This window comes from Felis catus, chromosome C2, assembly GCF_018350175.1.
Source record: "Felis catus isolate Fca126 chromosome C2, F.catus_Fca126_mat1.0, whole genome shotgun sequence".
NCBI classification, from domain to species: domain Eukaryota; kingdom Metazoa; phylum Chordata; class Mammalia; order Carnivora; family Felidae; genus Felis; species Felis catus.
This window is the reverse complement of record NC_058376.1, coordinates 147,943,545-147,960,921: the sequence shown is the minus strand read 5'-3', so window position 1 is coordinate 147,960,921 and position 17,377 is coordinate 147,943,545. Positions and strand designations below refer to the sequence as shown.

The window sequence follows — 17,377 nt, the reverse complement described above, 5'->3', positions numbered from 1 at the left end:
CCGCGGCTCCACCCCCGCAGACCCCGCCCCGCTCCCGTGTGCCGAACGCTCCATATCCGGGTTCCCGCCGCCGCCGCCGCCGCCGCCGCCGCCTAGCTCATTCAGCTTTGCCGGGAGTGGTGTGATTCCCGACCAAGATGGCGGCTGTGGGGCGAGTCGGCTCCTTCGGTTCCTCTCCGCCGGGATTAGCCTCCACTTACGCAGGCGGCCCCTTGGCTAACGAGCTAACATCGGGCAACGGCGGCGCCGCAGCAGGCGACGACGAGGACGGGCAGAACCTTTGGTAACGACCCCACCCTTCCCCGGGTCCCCGCTGGCGCTCCCGGCCCTGCGGATACCTCGGGATCCCGTGCCCGCCGAAGCTCGGCGCCGGGCCCAGGCCACTGCGTTCTCGGGCAGCCCCCACTCAAGCGCGCCGAGGCCGGGTCGTCCCTCCCGCCGTGGGGTCCCAGTCCCCGGCCTCAGCGTGCTCCTTGCTCCCCGCTAGGTCCTGCATCCTCAGCGAGGTCTCCACCCGCTCGCGCTCCAAGCTCCCCGCAGGGAAGAACGTATTGCTGCTTGGTAAGTGTCCCCCGCCTCGCTCCGCCCCGCCTGGTCCCCACCCCGGCCCGGGTCAGGGTCCGCCCGCCCGTTCGCTCGCTTTGTGCGAACTCCCGGGCCTGGCCCCGCCCAGCCGCCGGACCGGTCGCTGACAGCTGGGGGAGCAGGGGAACGGGGACCCCGGCCCCGGTACCTTTGGGGACCGCCCTCCCCTGAGCCCGTCCTCCTCCCCTTCATGTGGAGGTGGCCCTGACAGTCTCCTGTGGGAAGGACAGAATGCGATATCCCATCTGAGGGATTGTAGAGGCTTGTGGTTTCCCTAGAAAAGAAGGACGGTTTTTCTTTCATAACAAAAATTAGTAGCAGGAGGCTCTTTTCAAGAGCTCCAGTGCAAATGGCATGCCATTAATAATTAATAGCTGACTCTTTGTATAATTGACAGGGAAGCTAGAAATTGAGACCTGGGAATCGTGATAAATGTTCTTATTTGATTCAGCTTTTCGGGTACAATGGACTCTTATTGCAGATGCCTTTTTAATTGTCACTTATAATTCTGATATTTGTAAAAGGCAATCGAACGCCTTACTATTCCAGTTCCTTCGAGCCAAATGATTGTAATAAGGAGAAATGGTCTAATGTCTCAATTCTCCTGTATTTCCTCTGCTCTCTGGAAGTTATGTATTTTGTTTCTTTACTGATTCTGAGGGTGGGCATAGAGGATATTGAGGGAGAATAAATCACCGATTCACATTTTTGCAGGCTTAGTTTCTGAGTCATTTACAGAAAACCTTTCTTTCATATTCTTTAAATGTGAGCTATTGAGTCTTGGCTTATAAAATGATGGTTAAATTTTAAAACTTTGGTGTTGGTGTCTCAAGACTAGTTTTATGTACATCTAAAACAGGAAAGGAAACAAAGAAGTCAATTGCTACTTGATAGGTTCTGCTTTTAATAGAAATGTGTAGGTAGAAACAAATTTTTCATGAATACTGCCAATCTTGAATATGATTCTTGATGTTCTTTAAAGTTGCATGGAGCTAGTTGAAAAATTAGTTTTTACTTTGTTTTTAATGTGATTGAAAGTACCTACTGCAGATTAACCTGGATTCAGTCACAGCCTTATAATCTTAAACAAGTTACTTGATGTCTACAAACTTCAGTTTCTTCATCTTTAAAATGGATATTATAGAAATAATAATGCCTCCCTCTTAGGGTTATGGGGAAGACTGAATGAGATAATACTTGTAAAGTGGTAGCAACACAGTGACTTTTGTGACGGATTTCTGTCAACTGAATTAGAAAATATTTTATCAGAATTCTCTTTTTAAATATTCAATTAGTGTCCACGTAAGTGGTATTTAATAGGGCAGAGATAGATTAGGTTCCAAAAGCAAAAAAAAAAAAAAAAAAAAAAAAACCCAGAAAGTGTTTTAAGTTTACTAATTTAAACAAATTACTCTTAGTTACTAAACTGAAATGGATTTACTGTGACCTCATTGAAGTGGATTATTTTTAATTACTCTAAGTTAAATAAGACTTCTTTTCAAATACTGTCATTGTGAGGATAAGATTCCTGCATTTTGTTTTCATTTTGCAAGTTCCCCCTAATTATTCGTATGTGTTAGATACTATTAGATGGTTCTGTTTGTGGTGAAACAAAATTGACAGTTTTGTTCATTTTTGATGTTCCTAATTTGTGCTGAGGTTGCACCATGCTTTTCTTTTAACCCCCTTTTTAACCTGCCTTTGACACTGGATCAGTGTATGCGACTGAGTGTACTTAGAGGCCCCAGACACTTCTATCCTTCCATACTTAGAATAGATTAAATTTCCTTCCTTATGAGCTTAATAGTTTGTAAGGCTCTGTCTAGTATCAGGTTACAAAAGCTTGAAATTTAAATTTTTTCTTTGAGTACTATTGGAATTTTCATCAAAGTCCTTTTCAGCTCTGGAAGAGCAGATTTTTATACTGATTACATAAATAGGATTAACTTTTTAAAATACCTCTAAAGATTTCTTAAAGATATTTTACCATCACATGTTTGGCAGCATTCAGTCTGTGCTGATGGAGGGAAGAAATGTATAAATAGGGATTGTGGTTTTCTTTGTTATGAGTTTGAGGGTGCTAGGCAGGAGGATGCTTGGCCCTCAAGTGTTTTTCATGAATTATGGCGATCTCTGGAATCCTGTATTTAAAAAAAAAAAAAAAAAAAAACAGAGACTGTAGCAAGGTTTTGCTATTCCAGAAACAACCTGAAATGGGAACAATGATCAAGGTTTATTTATCGCAATGCAAATTGCAGTTTACCTTAGCTTGCTACATGCTTTCCCCTTCCCCTGCCTATGGGAGAAAAGGATTGGGACCAGAAGTGTATACATGTCTATGAGCCATTCTCAAAGCATTTTCATATAAATAAATCTTAGTTTATCTCCTCAGTTGCCCCCTTCTTTCACCACCTCCAAATCAGAGACGTAGATGTTAGCACCAATTTGTAGATGAGATAATGAATTTTAAAGACCTGTTAAGTGAGTTTTCCAAGGTCACACAGCTTTTAAGACCCTGTGTTCTGTGACTCTGGCATGGCTTCCCAAGTTGATAGAAGAGAGTGCCACATATTCTTCCTATTGCATAACTTTTGAAAAAGGCTATCTTTGAGTAAAAGCACTAGTAATTGTTATAAAGTAAAATCCATATATTTGTTGGATTCTAGGCTGAAGCTTCTTGAGGGACACCACTGGGCCATGACACTTGTGTTTAAGGGGTCATTTAATCTACTGAGGCCAGACCCTTAGTGAAACCCAGAAACACTGTGACATTAGTGTTTAACCATTTTCTTTCTTGAAAGATTTTGAGAATGAGCTTCAGTGAAGTTTTTAATAGTAAAGGCAGAACTTCTAGTGCATGTACTTTAAGTAGGATTTAACTTATAAATTGTCCTTTGAAAAACTATTTTTTCCTCTTTACCCTTTATATTTAATCAACTTTTACTACAGTGATTGCAATTATATTTTAATAGCTGCTTTTTAAAGGGCACTTACTCCATATCTTGGTTACTTTCCTATGTTTTGTTAAGAAAACTCCCTAAGGAAAATAATAGTACCTAATATTATAGAGCACTTCTATGTACCAGCTATGTAAAGATTGTTTCCAGAATTTGATTATCCCTTTAAAGATCAAGAAGCAAAACAGAGCTGTTAAGTAAATTGCCCTAAGGTTACACAGCCAGAGCCAACATCAAGAATCTAAATTGTGTAGCCTACCTCCAGAGCCAGTATTCTTTTTCTTTCTTTTTCTTTTTTTAATGTTTATTTATTTTTGAGGGGTGGGGCAGAGAGAGAGGGAGATACAAAATCTGAAGCAGGCTGCAGGCTCTGAGCTATCAGCACAGAACCTGACATGGGGTTCGAACTCACAAGCCATGAGATCATGACCTGAGCTGAAGTCGGACACTCAACTGACTGAGACACTCAGGTACCTCCCCCCCCCTTTTTTTTTAATGTTTTTATTTTTGAGAGAGAGAGAAACAGTATGAGCGGGGGAGGGGCAAAGAGAGACTGAGCCGCAGAATCTGAAGCAGGCTCCAGTCTCTGAGCTGTCAGTGCGCACAGTGCGGGGCTTGAACTCACAAGCTGTGAGATCATGACCTGAGCCAAAGTCGGATGCTTAACCAACTGAGCCACCCAGGCTCCTCCAGAGCCAGTATTCTTAGCCTATACATTGGACTGTCTCCCTAAAAGAAAGGAGAGCTTTCTTTGTAGGAAAAGTAGGATGTTAAACAGTTTATATAAAGGAATTTTATGTGATTCTCTGATGCATGTGTTTCACTGCAAAAAAATCTCATTGATTTAGATTAAATGAATTCATCATTTTACTAAGATACATTTGTAATCTTGGCACCCCGGCCCAGTGCCTGGCTTATAAATAGAACATCAGTGTAACTTTATGATTTGAGGCCAACATAAATTAATGAAAACTAGTTGGCCCTTGGGTAGATCAGGTAAGCCTCATCTGTTTCATCTATAAATTAATATATTTGGATTTAGTGACCTCTGAAATCTTGTCTGATACCACATTCTATAATTTTTTTTAATTCCAAAGCTGTGGGTTATTAAATATTTTTAAGTTTATTTTTATTTATGTATTTTGAAAGAGAGAGAGAGAGAGAGAGAAAGTGAGCACAAATGGGGGAGGAGCGGAGAGAAGGAGATACAGAATCCCAAGCAGGCTCTGCCCCATCAGTGTCAAGCCCGATTCAGGGCTCAAACTCACAAACAGTGAAATGACGACCTGAGCCAAGATCAAGAGCCAGGTGCTTAATGAGTATGCCACCCAGGTGCCCCAGGTTATTAAATATTTTTAAAGAAATATTTTGAGGACTACTGCAGTTGAGCTTAAAGTATTGGGGCGCTTGGCTGACTCAGTCTGTAGAGCATGTGACTCTTGATCTCCAGGTTGTAAGTTTGAGTCCCACGTTGGGTGTGGACATTGCTTAAAATCTTAAAAAAAAAAAAAAAATTATTTTTCCTTGTAAATGTGGCTGTTTGATTCCACCCAGGGAAGAAGACTAGAGTCTATTTTTCCCTGAAGGCGCCATTCCAGGATTGTGTGCAGCCAACAAAGCCCCACAAAATGCTGAGCATCTTCAGGAAGTATGTTTGAAACAGTCATTCTTTTCAGGAATAAAATAGCTTCTATTATGCTTGAATTATTGGTAGGAAACCTCAAGATACATGGTGGAACCAGAGATCTGTTCAGAGAAGTAACTTCTGTGTGAGGACTAAATTTGAAAATAATGAGACTATTCAGTCTGAAACTCTTAACTTGTGAGGAGCTGGGATCAAAGATCATCAAAGTTCCAGGACTTCTAGAAAACACAGATTTTTATCAGTTGGAAGTATGTTAATGCTCTTTTTAGGAATGATTGGTTATGGGAATAGGATGCAAAGAGTGGAATGTTACCACGTATTGGATACTGATATGGATGATATTGGATTAGTAATTTTTCTTTTTCTTTTTTAATTTTTTAAAATGTTTATTTATTTCTGAGACAGAGAGAGACAGAGCATGAGTCGGGGAGGGGCAGAGAGAGAGGGGGACACAGAATCGGAAGCAGGCTCCAGGCTCTGAGCTGTCAGCACAGAGCCCGACACGGGGCTCGAACTCACAGACTGTGAGACCTGAGCCGAAGCCGGATGCTCAACCGACTGAGCCACCCAGGTGCCCCGGATTAGTAATTTTTCAAGAATTAACAAAATTATTTACTGCATGTTATGTGTTACCATTATTAAAAATATGCCAAATATAGAGTGTTTTGAGACTCCAGTGGCATACTGATATTTTACAGTAGTCAGAGTCAGCAACCTATTATGTAAAGGGACAGATACTAAATAATTTAGGCTTTGTGAGCTATATGGTCTCGGTTGTAACTATTCAATTCTGCCCTTATAGCCCCAAAACAGCCATAAGTAATTCATAAATAGATGAATGGGTGTGGCAGTGGTTAACAAAACTTTTATTTTCAAAAACAGGCAGCAGACCAGATTTTGCCTGTGTGCTGAGGTTTGTAGACTCCTGCTTTAGGGTATTATGGGCATCGGTTTTGTCAGTAAGCACAGATGCCAGTTAATAGAGGTTTCTGGCTGATGGAATATGATGTTTGGTGCATGATAGGGGCTCAGTAAATAAATGTTGAATGAATGATGAACAGCTTTTATTTAAGTATTGTTATTCCAGCTAGATGCATAGTCTGAACATGGGTGTAAGAGGTGTTAAGAGGAGTTCATGTATCTCCTCCAGCGCTGAGAGAGAGCTTGAGCACAGGTGAATAAGGGGTACAGCTTGAGTTAGGAAAAAGAAAGGACCAGTAAGTGAGTGACCATGGTCTGATCTTTTGAGGCTTTATTTTACTTAAAAAATCAGGGGTAAAAACAGATTATGTCTTCTTTCATTTGTTTGTCAAACATTATTAGAATGTGCTACGTATAAAATGCCTTGCTGAATCATTTGTGGAAACTACATAAACAGGACTCCATCCCTGCCCTCCAGGAGCTTATAAACTTCTGTGGGTAAAGACTCAAAGTGAAATAAAATATGTCAGTATGAAATAATTACTAAATAGGTTGCTTAAGATTTTGCAGGAAAGCTGATATCTGAATAAAATTTTGCTAAGAAACGGGGGGTGGGGGGGAGAAGAACACTGGGGGCTACAGACTAAGGAAGCATGTTACAGTAGCCAAAACCTAGTGGAATAGGCCAAGACAGTTCAAGTTGATGGAACCTCACCTAGAGGCACCAGGTAGAGCAGCCCCTTCTACCATTTGAAGCTGTGGGATTGTGGATAAATTACAACCTTCTGATCTGTTAACTGAGGTTTTTTTTATACTTGGATTAAAAGAACTAAAAGAGGAGTGCCTGGGTGGCCCAGTCAGTTAAGTGTCTGGCTTTTTTTTTTTTTTTTTTTTTTAATGTTTATTCATTTTTGAGAGAGAGAGAGAGAGAGCGCGCGCCAGGAGAGGGGGGTGAGAGAGGGAGGGAGAGAATCCTAAGTAGGCTCTGCACTGTCAATGAGGAACCCGGTGTGGAGCTCGAACTCAGGAACCGTGAGATCATGACCTGAGCCAATATCAAGAGTCAGACGCTTAACCAACTGAGCCACCCAGGAGCCTGTGTCTGATTCTTGATTTCCACTCAGGTGATCTCAGGTTTATGGGATCAAGCCCCACATTGGGCTCTTCGCTGAGTGTGGAGCCTGCTTGAGATTCTCTCTTTCTGTCCCTCCTGTGCACTCACTCTCTCCCAAATAAACATTTAAAAATAAATAAAAAGAACTAAAAGAAATTATGTCTTAAAGCATTTTCTTCTCAAAATTGGAAGTCACTATTTTATTTATTTGAGAGAGCACTAGCAGGGAGAGGAACTGAGAGAGGGGGAGAGAGAGAGACAGAGACAGAGAATCTTGGGTCTCAATCTCATGACCCTGGGATCATGACCTGCACCGAAATCAAGAGTTGGATGCTCAACTGACCGAGCCACCCAGGCACCCCTGGAAGTCACTATTTTAAATATAAAGTAATACATGTTTCTTGTCCCAGTGAGAGAAAAAAATTATGAAGGTAAGAAAATAACACATGATCCTACCACCTGAAGATACCATGTTCATTTTTTCTATATGTGTGTGTATTTGTGGGGTTTTTTGTTTTTTTAAGTACGCTCCCCGCCCAGCATAGAACCCATCGCAGGGCTTGAACTCACAACTCTGAGATCAGAACCTGACCTGAGACCAAGAGTCAGACACTTAACCAACTGAGCCACCCAGGCGCCCCTTTATATTTGTTTTTTAAACAAATGGCTCATATCTTACATACTGTTTTGAAAAATCAGATTTTTTAATTTATGTATTTTATGACAATAGACATAGGTTTCTCCCTTTTACTGACTGAATAATATATTTAGCTATGCCATAATTATAATTTATGAGAGATTATTATTGTTACATCTAATTTTCTGCTTGCCCAATATTATCTTTGGGATAAATTCCTGTAAGTGGAAGGGCTAGGTCAAAAGTATTTATCTTTTGAGTCTTTCTTTATATTGCCAAACAGTCTTTTTTTATTTTTATTTTTTTTTAACCAGTCTTTTAGGAAAGTTGTACCATTTGACATTCTTACCATCAGTATAAGAGAGTTCTTATTTGTCTAGCACCATTGCTAACACTAAGGATTATTCATTTTAATCTTATTTGGTAGATAGGTTAAAAATTGGCATCTTAATTTAACAGCAGTTTAACTGTAGAATATATAGCATATTTGTTGATTAAAAATTATTACTTCAGTGTGACTTTGACCTGGAGCATAGGAACTGTTAATAACCATTGGTATTAGCATTTATTGGCTGTTATAAATGTTTATTGAATTAAGCTCAGTGGTTTTCAGTTCATGTCTAGTCAGTGTGAAAGTGAGAGAAATAATAAAGGATAAAGTCTATCTAAAAAAATTTTTTTTGATGTTTATTTGTGAGAGAGAGAGCACGCACGAGCGAGCAGGGGCAGGGGAGGGGCAGACAGAGAGGGAGACAGAACTCCAAGTAGGCTCCAGGCTTTACACTGTCAGCACAAAGCCCAATGTAGGGCTCAAACTCACAAACTGTGAGATCATGAGAACCTGAGCTGAAATCAAGAGTCGGGTGCTTAACCAACTGAGCTACCCAGGCACCCCAAATTCTATTTTTTAATGTGAATTACTGAATGCTGATACTCAAAAGTAGGACTTTGGCCAACAGATGGGATGGGAACATCGTGCGTTATGCCTGTTACTTGGGTGTTTTGCTTTATTATGTATCATGCTTACTTTTTTACAGAAGAGGGTTTTAAGCCCCAGGTTACACAGCTGAGCTAGGATTCGACTTTGGGCTTGTACTCCTTGATATTATGTTAGAGGGATGTAGTCTTGAACAGCCATGGATAAATGTTTACTTAAACCACTGTTTCAGATGCTACAGCTGATTAACAGCATCTCCTCCCTTGCCTCAGCTGGCAGGGGTCATCCAGGTAACCTCTGAAGGCCATGCAGAAGGTATGAGTCCAAGACTAGTTCGGTGAAGACCCCTTATGGCTCTTGTCACCAGAGCTTTCAGACAAAATAAGATGATTTATTTTACATCATGCAAGGCCAAATAAAAAAAACGGTGAACTTCACAATGTTGATATCTCACCTGGACAAAGAAGGAACACGGCAGGCTAGATTTCCTTCTGTTCTGATTATCATGATGCTGTAGACCATGGTGGATCCAATATAGGTGTGGAGATGTGCAGCAAAGCTCTATGTAGAAAGCAGGTATCAGGCACATAAACTTGTGCAAAGCAAGAAGAGCAGGCACAGTGTGTCAGCCTTCCGTGCCAGCAGGAGAGGAGCCTGGGAGGAAAGGGAGGCAGAGTAGCGCTTATTTTGCCTTTTGGCATTCCTGCTTATCTTGAGTGGAGAAGACTAGACACTGCTCCAGGAACAATGGCAATGTCTGTAGTGTTTAGGAGCATTGCTGGATTCTAATTCTGCCCCTTCTTTAACACACTGCTTGATCTTTCAAATTACACTATTTACCTTTTAGGATTACCATGTGGATTTTATGAGACGATGTTTGTAAAAACACTTCAAACAGTGGCATACACTGGAAGTGTTCAAGATGGCTATTATTAATGTGTTGTGAATACGTAAGTGTTTAGCTCTGATAGCTCATTTTCGTGTGATTCATGTTTTTATGGTATCTTTTAATACACTGTTGATGTCTTATAAAAGAACTTTATTTCTGGTGTATCACTAACCAAGAAGTAATGAAGGATACTAGTTACAGAACTTTAAATCCATCGCCATAAATTTTGTCTGGTTTTACCCTCGTCTGTTTAGAAGATGGGAACAAATGGAAATACTTGACTTGTCCAGGTTTACACAACTAGTTATGGTATTGTTACAGTTAGAAATCACATCTTCTGACTCATCCCATTTCTAAGTCTGTTAATTAAATTGTCATTATAAAATTTATGGATGTTACATCTGGTGTTGAATTAGAGATCTGTTGGGGAGATAAAACAGTATTACAAGCACACCTTTACCCCTATATGTTTTGGTGGAGTTTATGGAGATTTTCTTTTATAATCAATTTGGTTTTCTAATTTGAGCTGAAAAGAAGTAAGAATTGATGGCCATTATTGCTTTATGCTAAAACTGAAGTTCTTTTGGGGCACCTGGCTGGCTCAATTGAAAGAGCATGCTACTCTTGATCTTGGGATTGTAGGTTTGAGCCCCACATTGTCTGTAGAGATTACTTAAAAATAAAATTTTAAGGGGTGCCTGGGTGGCTCAGTCTTTTAAGCACTGACTCTTGATTTTTGGCTCAGGTCATGATCTCACAGTTTGTGAGATCAAGCCCCGCGTGGGGCGTCGGGCTCTGCACAGGCAAGGAGCCTGTTTGGGATTCTCTCCCTCTCTCTGCTCCACGCCCACTTGCATGTGCTCTTTCTCAAAGTAAATAAACTTGAAAATAAAATCTTAAAAAAATTAAAAAGTAAAACTGGGTTCTTTTAGTGCTTGGATCTTACAAATCCAAGTGCTCACAGAGTGACTTTTTTGAACAGTTCTCAGACAGATAATGTGCAATACAGGCTTATTTGCTGTGGGGAATTTCACTGTAATCAAATCAACAGATCTTTCTTCCTTTGGTTCATCCACTAGGACAGGGTTTGGCCCATAGGCTATTTCTGTATAGCCACAAACCAAGAATAGTTTATATTTTTAAAGAGATGGAGGGGGGAAAAAACAAAGATGTATATGTGATAGAGACCTTATGTGAACTGCAAAGCCTAAAATATTTGCTATCTAGGGTCGCCTGGGTGGCTCAGTCAGTTGAGTGTCCGATTTCGGCTCAGGTCATGATCGAGTTTGAGCCCCGCGTCAGGCTCTGTGCTGACCGCTCGGAGCCTGGAGTCTGCTTCAGATTCTGTGTCTCCCTCTTTCTCTGCCCCTTCCCTGCTCACGCTCTGTCTCTGAAAAATGAATAAACCTTAAAAAAAAATTAAAATATTTGCTATCTAGTTCTTTACATAAAAAGTTTCCCAGCACCTGGATGAGGACATGAAAATAGCTCTATTAGAATATAATTAGATCTAATTAAATAGTTCTGTTTGCTTTAAAAAACATCTTTCAAATATGTCCTCTTTAAGAAAATCAAATATAAACTGCAAACTTAAATGAAATATTTAGAGAATAACTTTAACATCACTAAAGGGCTCTTTATAGAAGGACTTTCATCTTAGTCTATTTAAACAGGAACTCTCAGTACTTGTGTAAGTGTATGTTTACAGATCATTAACTATTTGGCTGGCACACTTAAAGCTAGTATGTCTGTTTCACTGCCAGCTGAAGGCCGAGGAACTGAAGATAAAGCTTTCTTAACAGTTTATTCATGACAGGTAGATGAATTCTTTCAACATTTTTTGAAGTTACACAGGCCCCATTGCCCTACTTGCCACCCTAAAGATACATTAATTGCATAGAATGAAGGACATATGTAGTTATTTTTCTTTTATTTTACTGCTCAAACCATTAGACTCTGTGTTTTTTCAAAAATAACTTGGAATTTAGTGACTTTTGTTTCCTCAATGGTTTGGTCATTAGAGAGAATTTTTATTTTATTTTATTTTCTCCATGCTCTCCATGGCTTAGAATTTTAAGTTTTCAGTCTAAGTGATTCTCAGAAGTATTTATGTGATTTGAGTAGTTTGTGTCATTGATTTATGTACTGTAATGCCCTTTTAGTGTCAAAAAAGTCACCTGAAAATTCCTATATTTCTGGGGAGTTTTTTTTTTTTGTCTTTGCTCTTTTTATTTATGTATTTAGCATTGAATACTTTTTTTTTTTTTTAAGTTTATTTATTTTGAGAGAGACAGAGACAGAGTGGGGCAGGAGCAGAGAGGGAGAGATCTCAAGCAGGTTCTGCACTGTCAGCTCAGAACCTGAGGCTCAAACTCAGGAACTGTGAGATCATGACCTGAGCTGAAACCAAGAGTTGGATGCTTAATCAACTGAGCCACCCAGGCGCCCCTGAATGCTTGTTTTTTTTAAATTCACTTTTTGATGCCCTCCATCCATAGCCCCACCCCCAACTCCGCCCTGTCCCACAACCACCAATCTGTTCTCTGTATCTATGAGCTTGAGGAGTTTGGGTTTTTTTTTTTTTTTATTCCACATATAAGAGAGATTATACTGCATTTGTCTTTCTTTATCTGAATTATTTCACTTAGCATAATGCCCTCAAGGTCCATCTATGTTGTCACAAATGGCAGAATTTCATTCTTTCTTGTGGCTGAATAATATTGTGTGTGTGTATCTCAGATCTTCTTTTATCCATTCATCCATCAATGGATACTTAGGTTGTTCTCTTATCTTGGCTGTTATAAATAATGCTGCAGTGAACATAAGGGTACATGTATCTTTTCAAGTTAGTGTTTTCATTTTCTTTGGATAAATTTCCAAGAGTGAAGTTGCTGGATCATATAGTCAAAATACCAAAATTTTTAATTTTTTGAGGAATCTCATACTATTTTCCACAATGACTGTACCAATTTATACTCCCACCAACAGGGCACAGGGGTTCCCTTTTCTCCACATCCTTGCCAACATTTGTTTTTTCTTGTCTTTTTGATACTAGCCATTCTAACAGGTGTGAAGTGATATCCCATTGTGGTTTTGGTTTGCATTTTTTTTGATGACTAGTGATGTTGAGCATCTTTACATGTGCCTTTTGGGTCTTCTTTGGAGAAATGTCTGTTCATGTTTTCTGCCCATTTTGTTAACTATATTGTTTGGTTTTTTGCTAATTGAATTGTATGAATTCTTTATACATTTTGCATGTTAACCCCTTATGAGATATAGGCGTTGGAAATATTTTCTCCCATTCATTTGGTTACCTTTTTATTTTGTTGATGGTTTCCTTTGTTGTGTAAAAACCTTTTAGTTTGATGTAGTCCCACTTGTTTATTTTTGCTTTTGTTGCTTTTGCTTTTAGAGTCAGATTAAAAAAAATAATAATTGCTGCGGCACCTGGGTGGCTTGTTAAGTGTCGGTTAAGTGTCTGACTTCAGCTTAGGTCACAATCTCACGGTTTGTGAGTTCGAGCCCCACGTCGGGCTCTGTGCTGACAGCTTAGAGCCTGGAGCCTGCTTCTAATTCTGTCTCTGTCTCTCTGCCCCTCCCCTACTCACTCTCTGCCTCTCTCTCATATATAAAACATAAGAAAAAAATTAAAAATAATTGCCAAGACCAATATCAAGGAGCTTACTGCGTGTGTTAACTTGTAGGAGCTTTATGGTTTCGGGTCTTATGTTCAGGTCTAACCCATTTTGAGTTAATGTCTGTATTTGGTATGAGATAGTGGTCCAGTTTCATTCTTCTGCATACGGCTCTCCAGTTTTTCCCAACATCATTTATTGAGGAGACTACCTTTTACCTATTGTATATTCTTGGCTCCTTTGTCATATATTAATTGACTATATACACTTGGGTTTATTTCTGGTTTCTCTATTCTGTTCCATTGATATATCTGTTTTTACGCCAATACCTTAACTGTTTTAATGACTGTAGCTTGTAATAGAGTTCAAAGTCAGGGAGCATGATGCCTTCAGCTTTGTTCTTCTTTCTCAAGATTCCTTTGGCTTATCCAGGGTCTTTTGTGGTTCCAGACAAATTTTAGGATTGTTTGTTCTATTTTTGTGAAAAATGCCACTGGAATTTTGATAGGGATTGCATTGAATCTGTAGATTGCTTCAGGTTTAAAGCCACATAGTCCCCATTGCCCTAATTGCCACTTTAAAGGTATATTAATTGCTTGGAGTTGAGTATGTAAATAGTTATTTTTCTTTTATTTCACTCTTCAAACTATTAGGTTACTGTTTTGTTTTCCAAAAATAACTTGGAATTCAGTGACTTTTGTTTCTTGAATGGTTTGGCCAGTAAAGATAGTTTTTAGATGTCTGTCAATGCCAAATAGAGGTATCCTGAATTTTAATATTTTTTAATCCTTCTAATTGCATAATAGAATAAAGAGAAAGGGTTCATGATGGACTTTTTAGTAGTGTCAAATATCGTTCATCTTGGCTGGAGCAAGGCAGCTGAATACTGCCAGCTCCAATGACTAGAAAGCTTTTCTAAGTTTAGTGAAGGAGATATGTATTATGAGCTTACACAATTAATTGATGTGTTATTGTTGAGAGGTAACCACTTGAGTTTTATAGATACGAGTGAATAAATTATTGTAATAGATTGTGGATAAAGGCCCAGGACAAGCTATTATAGATGGGGTATAGTTATGAAAATAGAGACTATAGCCATGATTAAGAGACAATGAATATTGGTAAAGGATCTTCTGACTATATGGTGGGTGCTACACAGTGAATGTGTACCTCTCAAATGAATAAGTTGAAATTGTACCCCACAGGGCGATGGCATTAGGAGGTATGGTCTTTTATAGATGATTAGGTTATGAGGGCAGAGGCCTCATGAATGGAGCCCTCATAAAAGAGACACCATAATGCTCTCTTACCTCTTCTGACATGGGAGGACACAGAAGACAGCTGTTTACGAACCGGGAAACAAGCCCTCACTAGACACTAGATCTGCCAGTGCCTTGATCTTGAACTTCCTACCCTCCAGAACCGTAAGAAATAAATTGTGTTGTTTAAAAGGTACCTAGCCTATGGTATTTTTGTTATAACAGCCCAAAGAGACTAAGACAACATGGTTTCTGTTTTTGTTGAACAAGCAGGGACAGTGCCTGTTAAGAATGGGATAATTTCGGGGTGCCTGGGTAGCTCAGTCAGTTAAGCAAGCGTTGGACTCTTGATTTCAGCTCAGTTCATGAGATCAAGCCCTGTGTCAGTGCAGAGCCTGCTTGGGATTCTCTCTTTCTCTCTCTGTCCCTACCCTCCTCATGCCCTCGCTCTCTGTCTCTCAAAATTTATTTTTAAAAACTTAAAAAAAAAAAAAAGAATAGGACAATTACGTATCTTAAATGCAAGGGCTTTATATCCTGCTTACTGTTAAGAAAACTTGCTCAAAGAATATTTGTTGAATGAAGGGGACAGACTTGGCAGACTGACATTCCCCTGAAGGAAACCCATAAATGAGCTGACACATTACATTGAAGTGTCTTTAAGTGTGCAGTGTGTTTTTGCGACTATGAGGAAGAGTGCTTAACCAGACTCGTGGAGGCAAAGAAAGCTTCCTAGAGGAAACTAAATGGAGACCGGAAGGATAAGCTGGGGTTCTCCCAGATGTGAGGGAAAGGGAAGAATATTCCAGAAAGAAGTGACAGCACGTGTGAAGACTCAGAGTTGGGAGACTGCACCCTGTCTGGCTCTGCAAGACCTGGAGCCTAGCATGTGGGTTGTGGGAAATGGAGATATGGGTTGTGGGGTATGGGATATAGCGAGGAGCAGAAGAATTAAGTGGCTTTTGTAAGGAATATTGGGCTTTATTGCAAGGGCAGCAGGAAGGGGCGCCAGGGTGGCTCAGTTGGTTAAGTGTCTGACCGGCTCAGGTCACGATTTCGCAGTCTGTGAGTTCGAGCCCAGCATCGGGCTCTGTGCTGACAGCTCAGAGCCTGCAGTCTGCTTTGGATTCTCCCCCTCTCTCTGCACCTCCCCACACTGTCGCGTGCTCTCTCTCTCTCTTAAAAATAAACATTAAAGGGGCGCCTGGGTGGCGCAGTCGGTTAAGCGTCCGACTTCAGCCGGGTCACGATCTCACGGTCCGGGAGTTCGAGCCCCACGTCAGGCTCTGGGCTGATGGCTCAGAGCCTGGAGCCTGTTTCCGATTCTGTGTCTCCCTCTCTCTCTGCCCCTCCCCTGTTCATGCTCTGTCTCTCTCTGTCCTAAAAATAAATAAACGTTGACAAAAAAAAAAAAAAAAAATTAAAAAAAAAATAAATAAACATTAAGAAAAATTTTTTTTTTAAGGGCAGCAGGAGGACCCTGAGGGTTTTTTCTGACATCCTATGGAAATTCCAAGTGTGTTGGAGGAATTTTGAAGTGAATAGTCATATACCCAAACCTAGATTCTACCGTTAGCATTTAACTGTATTTGCTTTATCACATAAATGTTTCACTGCTCCACCCTTTTTTATGCATTACAAAGTAAGTTCCTGATATTAGTTTACTTCACTCTAAATATTTGAGCTTTCGTATGTTATTAACTAGAATACCCTGAAGGGTCCTAAGCGGCAGAAGTGGCATGAGGAAATTGTTTCAGGAAGATCACTCAAGCCGCAGGATGGGGAATGGATTGGAGTGTGCTAAGAATTTAGTGAATGTTCACTTTTGAGTAGCATGTTTATATAGTGAGAAGACAACCAGGCAGAGGCCAGGGGTTAAATGCTTAAAGATCTAAAAAGGGAGAAAAAGAAAAAAAACGCTAACAAATAATGTGATTAGAAGATGTGTATAACAGTAGCACAAGACTACATCTTTGTAATATCAACAGCATTTTCACAGAACTAGAACATCGGTCCTAAAATTTATATGGAACCACAAAAGACCTCAAATAGCCAAAATGGTCATGAAAAAGAAAACCAAAACTGGAGGTGCCACAGTTCCAGACTTCAACTTATATTACAAGGCTGTAGTAATCAAAACAATATGATACTGGCACCAAAATAGACACATAGATCAATGGAATAGAATAGAAAACCCAGAGATAAGCCCACAATTATCTGGTCAATCTTCAAGAAAGGAGGAAAAAATATACAAGGGGAAAATGACAGTCTCTTCAACAACTGGTATTGGGAAAACCGGACAGCTATCTGCAAACTGGACCACCTTCTTACAGCATATGCAAAAATAAACTCAAAGTGGATTAGAGCCCTAAATGTGAGACCTGAAACCATAAAATTCCTAGAAGAGAGCACAGGCAGTAATTTCTTTAACAGCGTCTGTAGCAGCATTTTTCTAGATATGTCTCCTGAGACAAGGAAAGTAAAAGCAAAAATAAATGTCAAAATAAAAAGCTTCTACACAGTGAAGGAAATCATCAAAACTAAAAGGCAGTCTATCAAATGGGAGATCTTTGCAAATGAAATATCTGGTATTAGGGGACATCCAAGTATTGATGACCAGTTAGCAGTTCAGGAGAGGCTAAGGCTGGAAAGAAATCCATGGGTCACCAGATTATAGGGAGTATTGAAGCTGTCTTCAGAGCTTCTCCTGGAATTACATTCAGAGGGAGAAGAGTAGAAGGCTGAGGAAGGAACCCTGGATTGTACAAACGTTGGGTAGGGATGGAAGAGCAGCCTGC

At 40.1% G+C, this 17,377-nt stretch overlaps 1 protein-coding gene across 1 annotated transcript in view; it reads left to right on the top strand.

Annotated features, from left to right (window-relative positions):
* The first annotated feature begins 34 nt into the window (after positions 1-34).
* Positions 35-17,377, top strand: part of DYNC1LI1 (dynein cytoplasmic 1 light intermediate chain 1) — a 36,479-nt gene continuing 19,136 nt past the window's right edge. The window contains exons 1-2 of the mRNA XM_003992198.6: positions 35-283; positions 488-561. Of these exons, the coding sequence (XP_003992247.1) occupies positions 138-283; positions 488-561 (220 nt within the window). The 5' untranslated portion in view covers positions 35-137. The remainder of the gene's footprint in view (positions 284-487; positions 562-17,377) is intronic.